Source organism: Bacillus rossius, chromosome 1 (assembly GCF_032445375.1).
Source record: "Bacillus rossius redtenbacheri isolate Brsri chromosome 1, Brsri_v3, whole genome shotgun sequence".
Taxonomy (NCBI): Eukaryota; Metazoa; Arthropoda; class Insecta; order Phasmatodea; family Bacillidae; genus Bacillus; species Bacillus rossius.
This window is the reverse complement of record NC_086330.1, coordinates 311,068,439-311,086,284: the sequence shown is the minus strand read 5'-3', so window position 1 is coordinate 311,086,284 and position 17,846 is coordinate 311,068,439. Positions and strand designations below refer to the sequence as shown.

The 17,846-nt window shown below is 33.0% G+C and overlaps 1 protein-coding gene across 1 annotated transcript; it reads right to left on the bottom strand.

Moving 5' to 3' along the window:
* Window positions 1–3,872: 3,872 nt before the first annotated feature.
* LOC134527906 (uncharacterized) lies at window positions 3,873–14,676 on the bottom strand. Its single transcript, XM_063360929.1, has 3 exons — window positions 12,745–14,676; window positions 12,478–12,618; window positions 3,873–9,887 (listed from the first exon to the last, which is right to left on the bottom strand). Exons 1-3 carry the CDS (start codon window positions 12,984–12,986, stop codon window positions 7,625–7,627), a joined length of 2,646 nt encoding a protein of 881 aa, XP_063216999.1. The 5' UTR covers window positions 12,987–14,676; the 3' UTR covers window positions 3,873–7,624.
* Between the last annotated feature and the right edge of the window lie 3,170 nt (window positions 14,677–17,846).

The following is a 17,846-nucleotide window of genomic DNA, read 5'->3' as shown; positions in this document are numbered from 1 at the left end:
TTTGCAAACAAAATGAGTGCGTGTACTTATGTACGCGCGTGAGAAGTTATACTTCTTTGGCATCATTAAACAATAGTTTTTAATTGCAAGCAAATAATTAATTACAATATAATAATAAAATGGCTGGAAAAAGATAGTCAACACAGTCAATAAAGTTCAGTTTAAATTTGAAAAATTAAATAAATAAAATTTAGAGAATAATAAATATAAGTTATGACATAATTTGTTCTAAATATTATAAGATTCTTAATTTTAAAATATTATTGATTATTTAATATTCTAAAAGAAAATAAATAAATTTAAAAATAAATTCAAAAATTTAATTTTAGTTTATTATTTTTTAAATATTTAATATTTTCTTAAATAAATATTAACTTTTCATTTTTATCAAAAAGCTTTCATTAAATTTGTTCATTTATTTTTATAAATATTTATTATTTATTCAATTTAATAAAAAAATATTAAAAATTAATATTTTAATTTTATGTTCGATTTCCATTTTTATCACAAATTTTTATTAAATGTTTTATTGAATTTATTTATTTATTTTGTAAATATTAAATAACCAATAATAAATATTTAACATTAATAATTTTATAATATTTAGTACTAGCTGCCCGACCCGGCTTCGCACGGCTATACTAATGGAAAAAATTAAGCCACATCTCCCATTTACAGTAATGGTAAATAAAAAAAAAATTCAGTGAAAATTTATTACAATGCTGTATAATGTACCGGAGAGAAAATGAATAGCACCGATGGTTTCCCGACTCGTGCACGCAACGTACAACTGATGTACCTGTACTTCGCTACGGCATTCTACAGGCAGATCACTCTTGCGCTGCTCATTATACATGCCCCTCCTTGTGGGTACGCCACTGCCGCGCGATGCCCGTTGCCATGGAGACGCAGAAGGCATGAACAATGCAAAATCCTGTTCTCATGCAGACAAAGTACCCACTGTTGCCTGGTTTTAACCACCTATGGGATCTAATTTTCGGAAAATGTCATCCTGCGTAACATAAGGAACATTACTGTGAAGTTTCAAGTCTGTAAAATATATATACTTGAAAAAAGGGGCAATAAAAAACAAATTAAACACAGAGACAGGAAAAAAACAATAGTTTAGGTTTGCGATTTAAAGTGATAAAAAGTATTTAAATACTAATTGAACTCTTATGAAGGTACTGATTGCTTCGTTGTTAATATCACACGGGTGTTTTTTACTTGTATGGGAAAATTAAGAATAATAAGGCATCTAGTGCGTGGCAACAATGTTAATAGGCAATAGGAAATAAACTTCTAGCGCCTGCGGCATTGTCAACACACACTTCGTACGTGTACTGCATGTTGTATCCACCCCCCTCTAACGCATTTGATTCTAAATTGGACTTTTAGTAAGGATCCCTAATGTTATTGATAATGTAATATAGCCTATAGCCTTCCTCGATAAATGTACTATCCAACACTGAAATAATTTTTCAAATCGGACCAGTGGTTCCTGAGATTAGCGCGTTCAAACAAACAAACAAACAAACAAACTATTCAGCTTTATAATATTAGTATAGATTAATTATATTAAATAAATAATATTTTAATTTATATCAATAAATAATACATACGTATAGTTAACGTCAATTGTATTGGAGCACTTGAAAAAGAATATAAGTACAAATTTTTTACTAATATTTACGAATTATAAATAATATTAATCAAAATATTCAATTTAAATCACTACTGAGTATAATTTATTAGCACATGTATATTCGCACTTAAAGGAAACTAAAACACGTGTTGTGAATGTAGAAACTAGAAACATGTGGATAAATATTATAAATATGAAAACAGTGATCAGAGGCGACGAGAGTGCCAACATGCGCGATTAATAGAGGTTCTATTTCTATTTTATTGGTAGCTTTTTTTCGAGACTTAATGAGCGGTTTAGCGGGCAGCTTCAACCTGTTAATTTTGTGTTACAGTGATGCGCACGCATTTTAAAATTTCACTCTCATCATTTTTTCATAACGCGTCTAAAGAAGTATAACTTCAAAAAAAGTAAAAAAAAAAAATACCTTCCACCGAATTTTGAACCACGGCCCTTCAGCATATTGACCGCGCAGTATAACCAATGCTCTTTAAAAAAAAAAAAAAAAAAAAAAAAAGATGGGTGGCACACAGGCAAGTTTAAGGCTAAGATCCTGAGTTTCTCGCGAGCTGGCAAAGACACGCGTAGTTATCTTTGTCCTCAACAGAGCGCACTAGTAGTACGGCTGAACGATGTAGCGACGCGCTGAAAAAGGATTGGGGGGGGGGGGGGGGGGGGAAAGAGGACGCTGTTCTCAGAATTCTTATCTCCCAGCGGGGTGTCATGTTTACGACAGGTCTGGAAGAGGGGGGGTGGGGGAAGAGTGTACTCTGCCTCGGCGAGCATTTAGATTTCCAATCCCTTTGCCATTCTGTCCCTTTCCACCACACCCACTCAAGACTACTCGATCCTCAACAAAGCGCAAGGGAATAAATATTACTATTTTTGGTACATTTCAGTTAGAAACCTGTACGTAACCGAGTGCAACCCAAGGTAATTATAATAAATATTAATTTGGTGCACTACACATATACGATATACAAATTGTATGTTTTACTGCGGTGATTATGTGGCCAAAACTGTCAGATTTGGTCTCTTTTGCAAGAACGCTCGTTCACAGCTAACCACTACATTCAAATAAACTGGCCAGTAATGTAGTTTTCCTGCCCCTGTAAAAAAAAATAATAATTTTTAACTGAGTACTACAAAGGTTTTGCGCTTCTACAAAATTATTTTTTTTTTCCACATTTTGTCACAGGTGTGTGCGTATGTGTATTATACAAACAGTTGAACGTTGACCATCTAATAGCATGACTTTATGTTGCAAAACGGTATTATTTGCTATATTGATATCTGATTAGAACTGTATTTTTCTGTGCAACTATATATATATATATATATATATATATATATATATATATATACAGGCGAACTTTTTATACTATCGGATAATTTTTTGTAGCTGAATATCTGTCTTCAAAATATTGCAGGTTATTGCATTAATTTTAGTGTTTTAAATGTATTATGTTTTTATGTATGTATACATGAGGCTAGAGCTAGAAAAACGTTTTTGTTTGCTTTTTTAGCTGACCTGTGGCTTTTGATTACACTTTTTTTTTATATGTGATGTTTAAAAACGTTATTAGTAAATGTCCTGGCATTCGTACTTCTTGTAAAAAATATAATCATATTTTCGAAAATTAAACTATCATTTAGTAATTTATTATTGCAATATAAATACTTGTGTATGCCAGTCGCGTCTGGCGAAATGAGGAGCTCCTTCATGCTATCCCTACTGGTGACGTCAAGCATCACTGGTAGTTCGTTTTTTATGTATGAACTGGATGTCAAAGAGGCTCGAAATAAACATCAGTTGTAACTAATAATAATAATAATAATTTAATTATGAAAGGGCCACATACTCGAAGAATCGCCTTCTCTACGCAATCAAACGTGTTTTAAAATATCTAAGGAGTAGGCTACACGTCATAGGTTGTATAAGAATATTTCGGAGGGAGCTAACCAAGGATATTTTATCGTGCATACAGATAAAGTGATATTTTAAGAGTAGTATTATCCCCCCCCCCCAACACCACCACCAAACTGATGGATTTATTGGCACATCCGTACATAAAAAAAAAAACACTGCTCCAGAATCTGCACCTGAATCGTCTTAGTGGGAAAAAGGTGTACATAAATTACGAGATCACTGAGGTTATAAGGAAGGTAATCAACCAGAGTAAGTGATTAGGAGCAAGGAATACTAATGCAATAAATATTCCATTGATATAATTTAATGATAATTTTTACTCACGTTTTAGAAGTTGATATTGCTGAATAGCAAATTTTTCATTTTAAAATATTGTAACAATGAAAAATTGCGAACCAATAAACATTTTTTGCTTAGTATATCATTTTATTATGTCTTAAGACAAATGGAAACTAGATATTATGAGTACGAAATATTTGTAAGTAATAAAAATTTACATAATAAAATACTTACATTCATACAAAATACAAATATTTTTCTTAGATATACAAGTATAACTACATTTCATTTTCGGCCAACGAACAAATAGTTTTGCTTTGGGCCCTGATAATAATACATAATTACATTTTCATTTTTCACCAAAAGTACATGAGGCACAAAAGTCAATAAATCTTAAACACACAATAAAAATATACCCAGATACAAACACCAATACAATAAAATAAAATACAATACAATACAATACTAATTTTAACTGAACATTTTTTGGATATATGCATAATTTTATTAAAATTAATCAGAAAGTAATGCAGTTACATGTTTGCAACCTTACGTACTTCACTTGCCTTTAACGAATCCGGATAAGTTCAATGTTTAGCCAGCCGAAAAGGATGTTTAGATTTTATTTTTAAACGCATGTGAAATTAGTCCTTTTTTTTTTAACACTTCATCGCTGTCACGTGAATTTACGGCAACATACATTATTATTGTACTTTTGTTTTGTAGTAACGATCTGTAGGCTAAATATGTACATGTGTTTGTTGAAACTTCGTTTTAAACATCCATATACATAAATTAATTTTGTCAATTTATTTATAGATACCAGTAAAATACAAAATAAATTATATTTATTTTACGTCCTCTTAAATTATTTAAATGATATATAAAATATGACCAAAAATATTTCAAATGAAGAAGTATTTTCAACTTCAAGTACGCGAGAATTACACAGACTCATTTACTTGCGTATTGCATAGCATACATACTTCACGTCCATTTCTGACAGTCTTGCAAAGTCACTTCCAAAGTATCTACAAGTATATTCTTCAGGCGAATTCGGACACGGCATTATAATCTTACATTATATCTAGAAGACGTGTTCTTACATTTGCTTGGAGTTTTAAATTATTTTTTTGAAATAATAAAGTCAATTTTAAAGTTTAACTCATTGCAGAAACACTTACGCAATATATTTGGTGGTTCTCTGCAAGTGTATTTTGTGTTTTATTATAGTTTGATAATGAAGTTAATATGAATTTATTGCCTTTTTTCTGATATGTGTATACATTAGATGTATATGAATATAAAAATTTATGTAACAGGATGAATCTTAAATGGTTTGAACAGTTATCTATAATGACTGAGTAGGTTTTTTCATTAAAAGCCTTTCTTTTTTACTGTTTAAGTTGGATTTCTTTATAACTCAAAAAAATTATCACGTAACTAAAAAAATGAATAAAAGAGCAAACTTCTGTTCGTATGTAGGTGTTAATTTTGCTACCGTTTAAATCATGAAAATAATGTAATACAATTTGTTCTCTAGATAATTAGATTTAGAAGTAAGGCTACATATTTTAGTCATTACCATGGTACGACTTCCGGAAAAGTTTTACATTTATATATTTTTTTTACAGAAGGTACCGGAGCTTGCAGGTTGCGCAGAAAGGAATTGTATTGTTTGTGAGAGTTCTCTGTTCGCAGTAACACCTATGATATATGTTTGATGTTCTGTTTACAACTCATCGTTAAAACTAAATTTTACAGACTGATTATTATCCTTTTATTTAAAATCTAAGTTATTTACAGTGTTTAAAATATGCTTTCTTGCGTTTCGTTTTGTTTGTATCATATTTGAGTCACCCGCAAAGATAATGAGATAGATATTTTATACTGCTTCTTTCGCAGTTTTTTTAATTTTAGTCTTGACAATGGGGAAGCAATTATACAGGCTGTGCTAAATAGATAAATTATGCTTTATGTCATTGAGATTAAACTCTTCTATTTTTGTGCATTTTATAGTATTCCTAGTTTAGTTAATTTATCCAACAATATATTTATACAATCAAGGCCTTAGATGCTTTATAAAAAAAACTCAACTGATTCATAATCAGTTGCCGTGTATAGATTTATTTTGTAGATAATAAGCAGTATGGGTTTTAGTGCTTAGAGTTGATGTAAAACCATGTATTAAATTTGAAAGTATTTTGTACTTTTCATACTTAAAATTATCATACAATGTTCAAATATTTTTCGATATAATTAAGGACACCTGTATTTCGTGAATACATCTCGTGTCAGGCTATTTCACACATAACTGTAGCTTTTTTTTCTTAGAGGTTTGGCGAATTGCGGGCGTGCAGCAGTACGGTAACTACGTCCTCATTGGCCCCGTCAAGTGCGGGAAAACAGCCTTCACCGACCACAGCCAATAATTACAAGAAAAATCTACAGTGTTTTGTTAAATACCTTGACACGAAATGTATTAGCGAAATACAGGTGTCCCTAAATATAAGACGTAATTGCTCTCGGACGATAATTTTCTTTACTGGTATTATCACCTTTCTTATGCAGGAGAATAGTTTTTGTAGTCTTGTGATTCCCATTCTGAAATAATTCCAATAATGGAATATGTGTTTATTATAATAAATGGAGAAGTGTATATAATATTAGCAAATGGCTCATTAAAAATATGAAAAGAAATAATCATAAATTACAAATCATTCTACTGCACATAAATCACAGATTTTAAAAAGCAAAAATTACTATAACATTCAAAATATTACAGAGCGTGCAATGTAGAAAACACGGACGCATGTTGTTGTCTAAATGCAATAAATAAAATACAAGTCTGCGGCTTTAAAAACAAAAGAAATAAAATGTTTCATAAATATTCAACGCTTGTAAGGGTACAACTATTACACTGATATGACATAGTTTTTCTAGTAAGTACATCATACAAATTCCTAACCAGGCACACACAAATATATAATTTGTGTTACACTTCAATAAATTTGGCCATGATTTAAACCTAATAAATAAAGAATGCAAACAAGCTAAACTCTACAGAGTATCGTCGAATAAAATCTGGGCCAAAAGTAAATCAATATTTTAGTGCTCAATACAATTCGAAGGAAATGGAAGATATTTTGTAGTATTATAAATGATAATACAAGGATTGCTGATTTGGTTTTGTATTAATTTTGAGCGTAAAACCACCCCGAAAATATTGAATAAATTTTTCAGTTAAGCTGCATATAAACTGAACTGGTTTGCTAGCTGTCTTGCTATCGTAAACATGACTGTGAGTCTGATTGGCCATGTTGGTGATATGCACGATTTTCAAGGCTGTCTCCCGATATTATATATGTGTTTTATTTTTATACAAAATGAAGCACGAATATGTTATATATTTCTTGTATGAGATACTAGTTGCAAAGACGTTACAGTTTGATTTTATGGGTAGTGAATCAGTGGTATAAAATAACTTCATTTATTTTTTACCGATAACATCTTTTTGACATTAGTATAATATAATCACTCGCCAACCAGAGAACCTTATTTTTTGTAGTCATGAAAAAAAATGTTTGTATTCAATATCAGCTAATAACTTACTATTGCTTATGTCATCAAATACATTTACAGTACTGTTCAATTTGTACAAGCATGAGAAGTAAACAATAATTAGAATTTTTTTATCAGATATAAAGCATCACTGTATCAAATTAAAAAAAAGAGTTCTCGTCAGCCACACAATTTCTGTCTCTCAAAATTCACACATCTGAAATTTTGCGTTTCTTTGAACGACTTTCTTGTGCCTGTATAATATATTCTGGCTCACGAATCGGTTGTCCCCTGGGACGACATGGATCAGCAAGCTCTGGCAACAAGCAGTTGTTAAAAAATCGCAACAATTTTGACTCCATTTTCTCAAGCCAGAAACAATCATCTCTCACAATTCTTTCTATTGAAATGCCTTTCGTTGTCCAAACGACAAAATCACACCACTTTCTTCGTGTGATGTGTAATTGCCCTTGCACTTGATAGTAGTAATTGTGAGAGCGATTCAAGCAAAGCTCGCCGTCGACAACTCTGCAAAAGAACGTTTTCAGCTGCATTGCTGCATCTAAAGGGTTAAGTTCCCTTGCAGAGTATGGACATTTCACCTCCACCAAACCATCTTCATCAACTAAACCATCAGGAGAAGCTGCAAGAAAGCAATGCTGAAGGTCAACGAAGAGACCACATTGTTTAACAGTATGGCCTGTTTGTTCTTCGTATAAAGCGACAGCTATGCGCTCGTTTGCTAGACCATGTATTGTGGCAGCATTCTCCAATACACGACTGTACACAATCGCTTCCACTGTCACTTTACACGAAGTATTTTCCCTCATTTTACAGACACGTCCGAAAAAGGAAGCAGTGACTCGTTTTCTCCGCTCCTTCATCCACAACTGACTGCTTCCTTGATCTCGTGTCTGCACCTCCAGATCATTCCTTTCTTGCACTGTAAGCTCTATGCTTCTCATCACAGACTCAGTCAGAATTTCTAGTTCAAGACCAGAAGCTGGAGGCTGAGTTGCATGAGGACCATAGCTCTTATCACCCTGTGGTTTAAATGATTCCGATTTCCGTGGTACATGCGGATTCATATCCAACCTTCGCCTACAGTTCGCCTGCTGTTTCTGTCTTTTTGCCATTAATCGCTTCACAGTCACTCCAGGGCTGTGACCTGTGATCGCCTTCATAGTTTGTCCATGCCATTTGTAGCGAAGTTGGAAAGACAAACCAGCAGCAGTAGCCCTACGGCTGTAAGACCCCTGCTGTGAACGGTTTATCTGCTTACCGCCAGCCATCCTTGCAACTAATGACATGTACATTTCTGCTTGGTTGGTTGTGAGATCCATTACAAGTGCTTGTGACTTTGCTCTCACTCGGTCAAAAGCTTGTTTGATTCCCACAATCAATTCACGAGGCAATGCGTCATAACTGCAGGGATTTGCTGTTTTACCAGCTCTCTCACACACATCTAAATTGCATAACTTATGGTCTCCAAACACATGGTTGGGCACATTTAGAAGTGTTGATTGAAGTAGCATAGCATCACCCCCACAGTTGCTGATACAACCTCTTGCACAGCGAAAGAGGGCTTTGATTTTCGACTGGCTGAGATGCCGCATATGGATGCCCTTGGCTATGGCATAAAGATTCTTTTTGAGATTCTTCACGACATGGTTAGCACATTCAATCTTTTCAACATCTCTTCCGTACGAAACATTTGCAACTATGGCTGCATGCACACTTGAATCCCCATCACCAACAAACTTCTTAAATTGAAGTTTGTACTTGGCTTCACAGAACCGGAAACCTTCCACTATAATGTCTGCCTCCATTGCAGTGGAAGAATCAGTCCAGTTCCGGAAACACAGGTGAGGCGTAGGTTCCTTTTCCATCCGTTCGCTCCGAATGCATGCGGTACAATATTTGTTTCTCACACCAAGGAATAACAATTTCTTAGTGTAGAAGCCAATTATTATAGCACATCCAGACTTAGCAGAATACCTATGACCATAGGATCTTTGGCTCCAACCTCCATCCAAAATTCCTATGGTCCAAGCATATTCCTCATTTCCAACCATACAGATGCGTCCATCATCTTTCGCCATAGAGAACTCTTCCAGTGCAGCATCTTCCATTTCCTTCTGCAACATTGCCTTCCAGTGCTCTCCGATTCTGTTCTCGTGATAAGAAAAGCAACCCGGGCTCATAGGATGCATATCAATTAGTGACAATAGTTCATACAATGGTCCGTAGCCTAGACCAACCGAAATTGCGCCCCAAACAATCTTATCGTTGATATCTAAGTTGGTATCGATTTTGCATTTTCTTTTTCTTCCCACTGGAAGGCATTCCACAGGCTCAGATTTGAACTGCTGCTCTTGATTGCAGTGAGTGCACTTAAATTTAAAATTTGTCAGCAGACCGTACCTGTTGACACTTTCCAGAAAATATGTTCCTGAAGATGAAATGGGACACCTGTAAAACCAACATAATAATAATTTCTGGTAACATCTCCCAAAAACATTTGTTACCCGTTTGGCTTTCACACAATAAACAAGACAATTTTTTACTAGCATCGGCAATTTAGCTATAACTATTGCTATACATTGGTACTCAAGCTGTTAGGTTGTGATTTTATTAATTTCATACAACTGCTCTAACAGCATAATATTGCATACATCCAAACTACTGTCGTTAAAATCGAACATAAATAGCTTGCAGTGAATCCTGAAATATCTGCCCGACTCTTTGTGATAAAAGATTATTCTATATATACGTAAATGTACGTTGAAGTGCACTGAGGTAAGGTGGTCAAGTTATCAGTACGGGTGTTACCTCGTTTCACCATACACAATAATCTTAGCAGCTCCTGAGCTCTGTCGAGTGACATGTGAACAGAATAAAATGAAAGAGATAAACTTACATGCCAGTAGGTTCGCTAATTTTTGAATATGAACAGAAGCTTCTTTATCTTTGTACTTATCAATATAATAACATGCACACCACTACAGTTTTCCCAAACTGTTGATGTGCATGTCACAATTAAATAAAAAAATAATTGTGACATGGCTCGAACAGATATACATTTTACATGCTTAAAAATTATGCTATTTTAATGTAAGTCTGAAATGTTGTTCAAGAAAAGGATACAATTTTCATTTGCATTTCACTGTGCTGCAAGAAGCCATATGGCCATGGCCACATTTATTCGCGCATTTGCCCTCTTACACATCATGGTATAGTAAAACACTATTTCGATCGTCATCGTCTTCACCTCCAAAAAATTAATAATAAAAAATTAATAAAAAATAAATTGGATATTTACGTTGAGGTATTAAAATGTTACTTACTCGTAGAACAGATAGGTACTATCGCCATATCGGCAGACACGTTGGCACGTCCAACTGTCGTAAGCCAAGCGTGCAAATGTTATGATGCTATCTTATTATAAGTAACAAGAATATGCACAATTAGAATATTACGTTTTTAAATTATTAAAAAATATATTTATCTTGTTCCTTTTACTATGTTTCTTAAAAAATTTCTGCAACAACGTTCTTCCGAAAGAAGGTATACACCGATTTTAAAGGTGCGTGCCTACTTTTTAATTTTATTTTTTCAGTAATTAGAAAATAAAAATTGGTACTTTTCCCACTTTCATCATTGAGGCTGCGACCCAAATTTAAAGTTTCCAGCCCTTTTGACAGTGGGTTGGAATTTGTATAGGCCATTGTGTGAGCGAGTGAATTACTTTTTGCATATTCGAGCAATTCTAAATTTAGGCCCTAAGTTTAATTATAACAATTTCACGTCAGCCAGAAAGCTCAAAGGCTGGTAAAACAATAGAATTTTATTTCATATAATTCTGTATCAATTTCATCTAAGTATTACACACCCATTTAAACACAATTTCTATACATAATAATTTTACTTCAGCAAGGTCTTCGGTTTCTTGTAACAAATAAAATTACCTAAAAAAATAACTGGACATACTTAAACAAAGTTTTTAAATTGTAACATTTGCCAAAGAATTTAAATAAATCTAACTGCAAATGTAAGAACACAGTATAAAGGTCTTTAAAATTGTATTTTGGAAAATTACCTCAATGTTTATTTGCTAAAACTCCTCATTTCACTTGTTGTGTGTGCGCGCACGTGGAACTTATGTTTCTATGATCATTTATAGTTGCAAATAATGTAGCGGAAGTTAAATTGAAAAATATATAATTCTTTCTGGCCAATATTTGTTTACAAACAAAATTTTACAGTCCCCAAAAGCAAAAAAAAAAAAAAAAAAAAAAGAATCGCCACTGCCTTGTAATTGTGTTTCTAACGAACTTGTATAACTAACGAAAATGTGTAACTGCTAGGGGTTAGTGATACAATAAATGCTTGGGTAGTGAAAAATCCATTGTTGAACGACAGCATCGAGAGATTGGCCCTTATTTTTGTATCGTTATATACATAACTAAATAATTACGGGAGGAAGTGGCCGTAGGCGGCTGGTCCGCTCGGCGCGCAGGGGGGTTCCTTTGCGCGGCTGCCAAAAGTATGAAATTAAAAGAAAAACATAATATTGTTCGTACTGCAATTCAACTTTGCATTGATTAGTGTAAAACTATACGATAAAAATGGAACCCTGTAATTTTTTAGCATAGTAATTATTTTTTTTGTTTGTTGGGGCAAAAGTCCATCTTTCCCCGATGAAAATTTTATATGGTGTGCAATTTTTTTTCCACTATAGTGTTTAACCTCTTATCGAATAAAGGCTTACTACGTTAGTAAGTAGCTCCACCACAGTTCACTCGATATATGCGTTAGCTGTGATTACATTGGCTATTTATCTCTCCTCGTCAATATGGCTCAAATATATTTTCCTTTTATTTTCAACATTTATTAATTTAAATCGGTATTGTTACATATCTATCCTATTTACTTACTAACTAATGAAGTCAATAAGTTTGTAGAAGATTTTCAACCTTCCAGCCGGTTAAACGTTCAGAAGGCGGTAAACAGTAGTGGAAAAAAATCTAAATAACTCAATTTTACATAAAACAATTTTTACCTGTGTCTCTCCAGAAGACGGCATTGCACCATGAAGTGACGAACGTCAACCATCATTCGACCCTCTAACATACTGAGTCCCGGATCTGTCTGTGGCAATGGAGGCTCGTAAACCACTATCAGCGGAGGAAGGTCATCATTCCTAGAAGAGTTATTCCCTTTTAAGAAACATAGCCCATACAATAATTTTTATTCATATGAGTATTATCACATGAATTCTAAATTTACCTGTCATATCACAAACAAGATATGTAAGTGTAAAGCTTACCCTTGATAGTCATCGGACAGAGTATGTGTACTGTCATCAGTGTTGCGTGATGTACACGCCGCCACTGAAGACGCCATGGTGGTTACATCTGGCACTGTGGGGACCGAACTTTCACCGCCTGGGCTCTCTGGCAAGGTTGGTGTTGCAGGACCATCACCAGCAGGCAGAGGGTTCTGTGTCAACCCCAGCTTCTTCTTTTTTCTCGCTAATGTTGCAAGCCTAAGTGAAATAATATAATTCATTAGAGTAGTTAAAGAATTTTAATTTGCCTTTGCTTTAATATTCATTAAGTTTGCTAGTTTAAGATTTATTAAAAATTTATTTAAAGGAAACTATTTAATTAAAAATAGCCTGTCCCCCCCCCCTTCTTTTTTTTTGTGATTCATCTGCTGTTTGCCTAGATTTAGTCCATTAATCATTAATCTCTCTGTTGTCTATTTTCATCTGTAATATTTTTTAAAATATTTCTGAGTTAAGTGGTTTTTGTTTGTTGATTTTACTCTCGAATTGTTTAAGGTTTTTTCTGGGTGCACTTATAGCAATTTTTGCGGAAATTTTGATTTATTTACTACACATTATAGCATAAGTTTCGACCAATAGGTGGCACGGTAAAATGTCTAACATGTTTTTTATGTGATTAATTACGCATTTGTATTTAAAAATGCTTAAACTGTCTTTGGAATTTTGAATTCTATTCTGAACCACCTTTAGCATGTTACTGAATTTTACGTAACTATAAAAGATGTTGTCAATAACTTAATATGTTGCTCAGAATTCATATAGTATTACATTTGGCAAATTTTAAACCTGTAGATGCTCTTTAATAGTACTTAATTTTTTTTCATTATTTTTGCAAACAGTAGTTGTACCTTCGGAAATAAAAAGTAAATATTACAAAACTAAACTTGAAAAATATTTATCTACTGTATTAATCTTTATGCTACAAAACGAAATTTCGTTTGTGTGTGGGTACATTTTCACATTTGTAGTGTTACGTAACTGTTTACATACACGGATATCATCGTGATTATGGTTAAATATTTTTTTTATAAAATTAGTCAAGATTTAATTTAATAATGGGCCATTTCAGCGAAAAACTTGTAATGAAATGTTGGTATTCTGTAAGACAATGAGTTGAAGGATTGCTGGAATCAGAAGAAAAAAACAGTATGTGACGAAATTGTTTGTTTGTTTTTTTCGAAAGAGGAAGTATCTAAAATAAACTTAATCTCATAACGTGCCAGAGACGATTAAATGTTATGTTTTTGTGCACGTAAACTGTCAACAGAAAATAAAATTTTTCTAAATGGCCTGCTTGTTTTTAGTGCATTATATACTGTATTTTATATACGCATTTGTTATAGGAATATACTATAAACTTTGACTTAATGGAACGATGTACGACATGTAATATGATTTGTCTTGTCATTTAGGTTGTATTTCCCAGGTTAGAACGAACAGTTACAACTCAAATGGAATTTTTAAGTAAGTACTTAAGTTTAAAAATTCATAATATGTTTGTGCCGCGTAGAATGCATGAAAACCATCGATAACTATATAATAATTGCCGCGGACTAATACGTATGCACTCATTTATACAAATTTGATTTCCTAGTCTAAACTCCCCCGTATCAAATACAGTCCTGCTACGATATTTGTTTTGTTTGCATTCATTTTGTTTTAGCACACCAATGTTTTTTTATGGCATATAAAACGTGCATTTTGTATCTAATTCTTATTCCTTACATTACTTTCTTTAGAAAATTTCAAATACGTAAGGAAAAATCATTAAAAAAAATATAGAATTTTCAACGTACCAGCGGTGCGACTTCCTGAAAGATTTTATGTAGTTTTACGTTTCATAGTCCAAGAAACCCATAACCATCATCAGTTCTAAAGTTATATGTATATGTATGTATATATATATAATATATATATATTATATATATATTATATATATATATATATATATATATATATATATATATATCACAATTTTATGAACACGATAACTGCCGTAATTTTTCGCACATCAATTCCAAACTGATACATAAAATCAAGTAATGGAAAATCTCGATCGAGTTCGTCAATGGACAAAATCAGTCCATAGGGGTAGAAATGGGGAAGGTTTTTTTTAACAGAAAAATCGCAACAACTTCCATAATATGATGCATATCGCATCCGTGTGAACATAAAGCTTAAAGGAAAAAATAGGAAGAACTTTTGTCTGAATAAGTTTTTGATACGACCAACCATAACTGCAAGGGGTGTAAAAATTAAAGTGTTTCGGACCAAAAAAATCGTAACTCTCTTATTATGCATACTATCGAATCCGTTATAATTCTTCAAAAACCTTGTAATTTTTTTAACTAAATCTTTTGTCGGAAACAATTTTTGATTAGACGAACCATTTTTGCAGGGGTTAAACAGGAATTGACAAAAAAAAATCATTGCTCCCTTAGTAGGCACACCATCGAATATGTTCTAACTGTTTGTAAATCTTATAAACGTTATCAAAAAATTTTGTCTGAAACAATTTTAGATACACCCAATCATTGCAGAGTTATCCTTAATTTTCGCTATAGCAAAAACTATGGGGAAATATTGAATAAACACAATCTCTTTCATTGCTATATCAATTTGTTATTTAATTTGAGGTGTTGCAGTTACTAGGAAACATGTATCACATTTAAAGAATATTCATATTTTTAAATTTTTATATAACCAAGCATCACTGCAATGGGTGAAATAACAAAAAAAAATCATTGTTTGAGTAACTACGCTATATAATATATACGTCTTAATTTTTTATAAAAATTCGAAATACTATCTCAAACCTTTATCAAATAAATAAATACTACAAAATATACGGGCGAAAGGGATTTTTAATATAATGCCATTGATTTTAACACCAACACAGTATGTACAAGAAAAGGGTAATGTAATTATTTAAAAAAAAAATTACCGCTAGTTATAAATTAATAAATTCTTTAAACTCTAAACCAATAAAACGGCTAATAATATAAATATATATAACATAAATATATACATATGAATGGACTGGAATTACTTTTCCGGGGAAAAAAAAATACAATATGTGATTACAATGTAGAACAAGTACATAAAAATACTTACTCAAGTTGGCGTCGATGGGCTTCTTTCCATTTCCTGCTGTGCTTCATTTTAAATACACGTCCACTTACTATTGCTGATACTAGTGTTGTGTTTTGACCGTTTCGAAGCGATAATATTCCCGCCTGAACTCCTGCGATATTCGAGGCATCTAGTGAGTAAACTCGGAACTAACCGGAGCTCTAGCGGCAAACTGTTGAACTCGTTCCTTTCATCAGCGGCAAGTGACAGTTAAATCACAATATTTTGTACTCAGATTATTTAAATTCTGTACGTTGTATTAAAAAAATTAAACCGAAGAATTGTTCATTGTACCTCCTTTAAGTTGTGTGCAAAGTAACAGCCGTGTACCGTTTAAATATATACCTAATATTTAGTTTTGAAAATTTCTAAATTAAAATTAAATAAGAAAGAATTTTTTGAGAAAATTTTCATCATCATATTTACAAAATTCAAAGTTTTATTTACAATTCTACGGTTTATTAATTTTTTTATCTACTACGATATTCATGGGAGAAATAATTTTCTTGGAGGCTGCAAAACTAAGGATCTTAGCCTTAAACAGTCACCAGTGTGCCAATCATCTCCCTCCCCCCCTTATCGTTGTAATGTTATGTCACCCCGAGTCATTGTGAAATTGTAGTTGTGATTTTTGGTGTATTAAGACAACACAAATTACATCCATGTCATACCCGGGATGCGAACCCAGAGCCCCCGCACCGTAGCCCGGTGCGTTATTGGCTGCGCCACCGAGGCCGACCTATTATGGCAGAAGGTTACAAGGAAAATGTGTATTATATTTGATGTAATACCAAAATACTGTGTTTTTTTTTAAACCTTGGAATTTACTCTTTACTATGACTATTTTAGTTTACCAAAATAAATTCCATGGTAATTTCACTATCATAAAGTTTCATTTGGCACACCAATACGTTTGGTATGTCCCCTAATGTGGGTTTATGTTCATACACGTGGGTACGCCATCTTCCTGTGAAAATGTCGTCACATGGTGTGCGCGCAGCTTCAACCTGTTAATTTTGTGTTACAGTGATGCGCGCGCATCTTAAAATTTCGCTCTCATCATTTTTTTCATAACGCGCCTAAAGAAGTATAACTTTTAAAAAAATTCTTTAATTTGATTGAATGCTACTTCAAATCCTACCTCTGCAATATTTGATTGCAATGATCTTAATAATCTTTTAATTGTATGGATTTTCTAATTTAGCCTACACCCTTAGCGAAGGGTTCAAACACGCCAGAAATATTTTACGAGTCTAGGTATTTTAATGGAAATTTGCATTTATTATGTTGTGCAAATCAGACGCGAACCCTGCCCGGGTGCGGAAGTTGTCACCTTTAGCTCTGGTGAAGAGTAGAGGGGACAATCGAGATGATCATTTCTGAAAGAATTAAATGGAGAAACACCTGACGAATTTTTACTTAAACTGTACCTACGTTACCTTGTCTCATCGACCCGCGGCGAACTCTTTCGATGCCCATATGAGATCCTGACCACCCAGATAAAGCTATGACCGAATTTGTTTTCAAGAAAACGTAAAAATCTTGATAAAGAAGAATTTGACCTTTCGACTTCGAACACAAATGATTTACAAACATTTTTCTGCAAGAATTAACCTGCAGCAAAACAGCTCAGACGAAAATTTAGTTTATGAATTTTACAATTATAAAAATCCCCAAGAATACATTTATGTGTTAAGATGTAAGCAAACTGGCGTAAATAATTCACATTTCAATATTAAATCCATGAATATTACGTGAGTATAATTCATGTAGGTATTTATTTTGTCAATTTTATTGATATCTTTATGTCTCTATGGCGTAGTGAAACTCAGAGAATTCAATGGACTTTTGGAATAGAAGTTTGTCCATATTTCACGGAGTAATTTTCAGCGTGTTTATTTTAATGATTTTATGATACTAAGTAATTTTTCAGGTCATTTTTAACTACA